We start from the raw sequence: 6,990 nt of genomic DNA, 5'->3' as shown, positions 1-6,990 counted from the left end.
CAATTGGGGACTGGGGTTGGTCGGATAATTGAAAAGTCGGATAACCGAAAAGTATGAAAAAATCCATTATTAGTGTAGTATATTATTATATCCCATGTAATTAGTATATTAGTATATTGCTATTAACCTACTTTGCGTTGAATTTTCATCGATGTTAAGCCTAACAAACATTTTTTAAAATAATAATCGTCGCTATTGTATCATTAAAAATTAGAAAATTAACCCTCGTTTAAATACCGGCTCCCTTTCATGGTCGAATGAGTGTTGCCAGCTAAAACACGTAAAATTAATATTAAAGTAGCCAAGACATAGCCAAATATTGTAGCACCACATCACTAGCGGACATTTGAAATTTGCTGACCAGGACGGTCGGTTAACCAAGGTGTCGGTTAATCGGGGTCGAATAATCGAGGCTCTACTATAATTATTTTTACATTTACACAATGAGACATTATTGATCATTATCCCAATATTGAAACCAGAATCATGGTTTCCAAAAAAAAAAAAATTCAGCCAAAACTGATACCAAAAATTTAAGCTGCCCCATCCCTATTAATTGGTCAGTCAGACCATGAGATGTGTGATTGAAATGTGAACACATGAGAAAAATTTTCCAAATTGTATTCTGAAGAATCAATGTGTTAATTTTTATAGAAAGTTAAAATATTTATGGGCATTACTAGATTTAGTGTACAATTAAGAATATTTTGCATATTTTCCATTCTCTCAGATCACCAATAGTGTAAATCTGAGACCACGTACGGTGCATTGCAAAAGTTTAGGTCCACTCCATTCAGTTATTAAGCAAACAACAAAAACACACATTTATTTGTGTAGGTAGCAGAAACATGTAAAAATAGTACATCATCATTAAACTAGCATATTATTAGACAACTGTAAATGTATAAACACACAAAGTGAGATAATCCATGTGTTGCAAAAGTTTAGTTCACCATGTAAAATTACACAATATCATTCCAGAAATTCCCATTTTGCATCCCAATGTCGAAAACACAGTGAGGCATGCTGTCTACAAGTTGCTGGAGCACATCTTGACTTAACTCATCCCATACAGAGATAATAGCTGTCTGCAGTTCTGCAACAGTTGAAAACTGACATTCTTTGGCGTACACCTTCCTAGCAAGGATTTCCTATGGGTTTATAAAGTCGGGAATTAGCAGTCCACTCCATTACATGCACACCATTGTTTGAAGAGAGAAATTTGCATAAGATTCATTCTCAAGTTAATTGACTGTTATATTTTTTTGAGAATGAATTTGTTGATACTAGCAGATTAACTTTGAAGATTAGTTATAGATTGCTCATTCTCAAAACTTTATTCACTATCAAAAATAAAATTGAATGCAGGTTTAACAAAATATAATAGGTTTGATGATGATATGTTAATTTTTGATATAAAAGATCTGGAGCATCGGTGACTAAACTTTAAACTGAGTTAAATCTTTAAGGTATAGGAAACTTATAGATTTTCAAAACCTATTAAATTGCATTTTGATACTTTATTACTAATATTTATATTATATGTAAAGTTAAATATATGATGATAATCTTTTAATATATGTTAAGAAAAATCATTTATTTTAATTGTTTAAAATCTTTACAATATCTACCTAATAAAATATTGCATTGATATATTATGACAAAATAATTAATCATCATTTGCTTAAATTGTTTATAAACATTCAAAAATTGATTTTAATAATATAATTTTTTTTTTCTCTTTATAGCCATTATTATATATTTATTGTTTTGAAATGCATTATTCATATAATAAATGGTAAGAACTACAGGGTGGGTGGAAAGTAACTAGCCATTGAGAAATCATTATAATTTTTGTAATATTAATTAACTCTTAATAAAATTTGTGTATGCATGTATATCAATCATTGGAATTTTATAATTCTTACATCATTGCTTTGGCAGTGACCAAGAGAGTTGCACATGCAGTGGCAAAAAAGATGGCCAACTGCTTGTCTGTTCAGGACAGATTGCTGTGAGGTGTGAAAATTAGTGGTTGCTGTTTACAGTAAAGATCCTCATGCCATAGTCCATCCAGAAACAATCAAGAATTAGTCATTTCAAGCTAATGACCACAAGTTCAGTTGAAAATACACAGAAAAAGTGGCTGTCCATCTACATCATAATCTGAGGAAAATATGTCATTGTTGGATGGCACCAGTGCCTACATCGAATTTTAAGGTATGCATCTGTATTTCCATTTAATAAGGTAAATGTCAGATAATTTTCATTGTTCTTGCCTTAGAAATATAGAAATTATAGCATTTTCTCAATGTTTAGTTACTTTCCACCCACCTTGTACATCTTGGTATTTTTCATAGAGGAAATAAATATACACAACAGCTTTAAATTTGTTTTATGTATTTAAATTACAAAGACAAAATCAAAGTAATTTGTATCCTGAAAATTGACAGTTCTAGGAAGCCTGTGATGCTTTTATGAAAAAACAGATACTGGACATGAACTAGAGAGAAAAAATATATGAGGTAAACATAAAAAACATTAAGTTAACACTTGAATAATGAATGTGCAAAGTATGGTAGTTTCTTTGACTCAAGTCGATTCATTTCACCAAAGTGAAAAGTTTTGTATAGTGTGCTAAATTTCAATAGTAGTTGAGTCAATTGAATTACCTTTGCTGAATGTCTTCAATACATTTAAGCATAGAATCATCTAGTTACTAAATTTGCTTTGGATGAATTTAATTTCATTCTTCTAACAAGATTGTTGTGAAGCTGAAGCAATGTTGTTGGTATTTGCTTATTATCTCTCTGTATTAGATACCTCCACAATTTTTCAATTGGATTAATTCAGGCTGCAATTGCTGTGTAGATAAAACCACCGAACACTGGTAGTTGTAGTGGGTTTGCATCTTGCCGACAGGCTGGCCACATGGAGTTTTTCAGGTTTTCGTCATGTTTGTAACACCTAAACAGGGCCAGTTTCCCATAAAAATCCTCCAGGAAGGCATCCCTCTTGTCACGTTGCCTTAATCAAATAAACCAAATCAAACTAGACTGCACATAGGCCAAGGCAAAAAGTTTAATCTTTTTTTTTTTTCTGTCATGAAACCAAGTTGTGGTTATTTTTGCTATATGTGGCATTATATTGTATTATTGAAAAGTGAATTTCCATCCACCTTTGCCACCAACAATTTCCTTCAGAACAGTTTAGCTGTTCCAATATTTTAATTTAGTCTTTTGTGGAAATGGATTTGATATATAAAGGTAGTTGGAAAAAGTCATGTTAGCTTTCCTGCAAAGAGGATTCTTTGCAGGAAAGCTAATTCTCAAATAAATGGCCTTTATCACAGTAGACCTGCCGATAGCATCCACTTGTGTTGCACTTGAGAAGCAGTCCAGATAAGTCCGTATTACTTTCCTTTCAACCATATCATATGCAGGATTTTTTGACCATAGTATGTTTTACTGACTACTTGTGTATACTTGTAGTTCATGTCAATCTTTGCACTTGCTGACTGCTGTTTGTTGTTTTTTCTTTTCATAGTATCTTGAACATCTAACATATCATTACATCATAGGTGTTGATACACTTTTGTTTAATGTTTTTTGCCAAATGACCAACTCTAGCTGTAACATGCTTATTTTTCCAGATAAGTTTTATGTCTGCAATTCCTGTTATTTAAGGCTCCTTTTTTGCCACAACTTTGATTCTGCCAAAGTATACTTTGCACTGTAGATTATCTCAGCTGCAGTTCTTGGACAATCTCTGCATAACTTTTCCCACAAGTACTTACTGAAGTTTATACTTGTTTATTCCTATTCTTTTCTCTAGTTTTGTTAACTCTTTTGGCATAAACACACATCTTTTCTGCCAACAACAGCCTTCACCAGTTGCTTTCATTTATATAATTCTGAAATTTCTTGTTATGGTACAAAAAATTTGCATTCTTGTCAAACAGACTATTTTGCATATTTGTTATGTAAACTTTATCACTTTTTTGTTAGCTTACATATTTAATTGTCCCAAATACTGCCTAACATCTGTTTCCTCCCGAATTTTAGTAGATACAAATTATTTTGATTTTATCTTTGTAGTTTATAAGTCGATAATTAATTACTTTTTAACATTAAACTAACAAACAACTAAAAAGTAAATAATAAATATTATTTAAATATTTCAGGTTCGAGCAGGCGAATCTTTAATGAAACTTATTTCCGACATCAAGCAATATCTGATACTAAATGATTTTCCATCAGTTAATGAAGTCATCAATCAGAAAAGTAAGTTTTATCAGGCAGTGCAGACGGAATGCGACAAAAAATTAATTGCGTTGAGAGACGACGTTGCAGCCGAACTGTACGAACTCGAAGAAGAATACTATTCATCGGTTTACAAATCCATGATGCCAAGATTAGGCTCTATATGAAATAGCGATTAATAACGTTTGTTTATATGGACGAAAATGATTATTAACATAAACTTTGCTGTATTTATTATTAATGAGAATACTCATTAATTATAACAGTGTATAATAAATGCTTTTAGTTTATTCTAATTTGTATATTATTTACAGAACAGATAGTCTATTTAGTCGAGTTTGTGTAATATTACGCATTAATCTTTTGAACATTAAGAAATATTACGTACAAACATTTAATACCTTTCAAATTATGTTTTCTAATTGAAAATAATTTAAAATTGATTATAAAATATGTTTAATTGCTTGGCAGTTATTATCATCAGAATTTTTTATCGAAGCCATGTTAATTCCCCGATTAATAAAACTTATTATTATTTTATAGTAATCATTTTTGACTGCTTGTTTGTATTAAAATAACTTCATTAATATACTTCCGATTTTAGATCCTATAATTTTTATTTATCGATATTGATTTGTATATTTTTGTTTATTCGATCTGATATGTTTCCTTTGGAAAAATCTGTTTAAGATTGGATACAATAAACAATATTATTGGAATCATAAATTAAGTTACGAGCGATACGACTGCGCGCTGGTACCATACAAATTTAAAGAGCATTTAGAAAAATAATTACAGATTTCCTAGTCAAAAGTGACTAAAATTCATTATCATAGCATAGTTATGAATATCGAGTATATTTAATGTTTGTAATTTTTAGTTTATGATCTTTCGAATATGCCAAAATATTAAATTAATTTATTACATCTCAAAATTTTCATTTTAATTGCTTTTTGTTGTGATGTTAGTATCAAACNATTTCTTTATTGATACTTATTGAGCAATGTAATTATTGTTTTTTTATATACATTTATGTTATGAATTGTAAATCTTATATAATCTATCAGTGTCAAGAAGGTTTTTAATTGTTAATCTTTATTTTAAAATTTAAGATAATAGAAAACATACTTTATGGGGATTAATATATCTTGAATAGAAAGTACAGATATATTCATTCTAGAAATGATTTATTAAGAGAGTAGCTTTTAAAATTTTTATAATATTTAATAAATAATTTATGAAATTATGTTTTAGATTCTTAAATATATATATAATTTTTTAATTACAGATTTTTCTTAATCATGTCACAGCAGAAAGCACTTCCACAAAGTAAAGAGGCCCTGTTAAAATCATACAACAAAAGATTGAAAGATGATATTAAATCATTAGTTGACAACTTTGTAGAGATTGTGAAATCAGCGCGAATTGGTCAAGATGAAGATAGTCAGTTATTTCGTATGACACAAACTGCTCAAGATCAATATGAAATGCATGTTCGAGCAGCAAATATTGTAAGTTTTAATATTAATCAATTTTATTATGTAAGATGTATTATTAATTGAAATCATACATATATGAGATGAAATGTAAAGAAAATCTAATAAACCAAATGAAGTGCTGAATTATCAGGTTATTATATGACTAAGTTAATGACTAGAAACTAATTAATTTGTTTAGAGGTACATTGCTATGCTGCCATCTTGTGTTAATTTCAATTTAGAAATTTCTGGAAAACAGAATTGGACCAAAGTGAGACTTGAACCAGCAACTCCACTTACTTTGTGGATGTGTTGCCAGTTAAGCCACCTTGACCTCTGTCTGATCTTTGCTTTTAGAACTATTAATTTAGATATAACCATACTGGTTACTCACAGCACTGACTGGGGACAACTTCAGTGCCCATGACCTGTACTTCATTCATGACACTTACCCCAACATTGTGTATATAGTAGTTGTAACCAAATAATAGCCTGATAATTTGGCACTTTGTTTTGTTTAAATAATAAATTGGGTTTAGCAATATTGTTGAAAATCTAATACAGTAACTGAATAGCTAATTAATATAGGTATAGAATGTTTTAAAAACAGTTTAATAGTAAATGACTTAAAAAAAAAACTAAATTATTATTGTTAAAAAATAAAAGACACTAAGATTATGATTATTAATATTTTATTTAATATTTCTTGTTTATGCATTTTGCTGTTCTTATTGTCAGCCTGGACAAACCTATATTGGGTATGATTAAAAGGCCTTCTTAGTTCATGTGGTAGAAAGAGTCAGAAATAAAATTTAAAGAATTAGTTTGTTTGTTAAATACTGTATACAATTCATAATTTTATGATATTACATAGAAATTTATTCATATTGTAAATCAATAATAAACTTAATAAATTATAAAAATATAAACAATAAATATATATTGGCAATAATTCAACAAGTCTCCTGTAGCAATATGATCTAGAAACTGTTTCCCTCTGAATTTTCTAGTTTGGAGGGAAACAGTATATCTATGTAGTATCTGTAAAAGAGTAAACTTTTTCATAAATACAGATTTATTTATTTGGAGATACAGTAGAGCCTCGATTATCCGACTCAATTGGGGACTGGGGTTGGTCGGATAATTGAAAAGTCGGATAACCGAAAAGTATGAAAAAATCCATTATTAGTGTAGTATATTATTATATCCCATGTAATTAGTATATTAGTATATCGCTATTAACCTACTTC

At 29.4% G+C, this 6,990-nt stretch overlaps 2 protein-coding genes across 4 annotated transcripts in view; both read left to right on the top strand.

The window, feature by feature from the left end:
- The window catches only part of LOC111639975 (mediator of RNA polymerase II transcription subunit 22-like), an 18,646-nt gene extending 14,094 nt beyond the window's left edge, over window positions 1-4,552 (top strand). For all 3 annotated transcript variants that reach the window (XM_023385971.1, XM_023385970.1, XM_023385969.1), the window contains one exon: window positions 4,184-4,552. In XM_023385971.1, the coding sequence (XP_023241739.1) occupies window positions 4,184-4,429 (246 nt within the window). In that variant the 3' untranslated portion in view covers window positions 4,430-4,552. The remainder of the gene's footprint in view (window positions 1-4,183) is intronic.
- Window positions 4,553-5,443: 891 nt separating this feature from the next.
- LOC111639976 (mediator of RNA polymerase II transcription subunit 22-like) overlaps window positions 5,444-6,990 on the top strand; it is an 8,469-nt gene continuing 6,922 nt past the window's right edge. Inside the window, exon 1 of the mRNA XM_023385972.1 lies at window positions 5,444-5,773. Within this exon, the coding sequence (XP_023241740.1) occupies window positions 5,564-5,773 (210 nt within the window). The 5' untranslated portion in view covers window positions 5,444-5,563. The remainder of the gene's footprint in view (window positions 5,774-6,990) is intronic.

Source organism: Centruroides sculpturatus, unplaced genomic scaffold, assembly GCF_000671375.1.
Source record: "Centruroides sculpturatus isolate CEXI.00-Female unplaced genomic scaffold, Cexi_2.0 scaffold1286, whole genome shotgun sequence".
Taxonomy (NCBI): domain Eukaryota; kingdom Metazoa; phylum Arthropoda; class Arachnida; order Scorpiones; family Buthidae; genus Centruroides; species Centruroides sculpturatus.
This window is presented reverse-complemented; position numbering and strand designations above follow the sequence as displayed.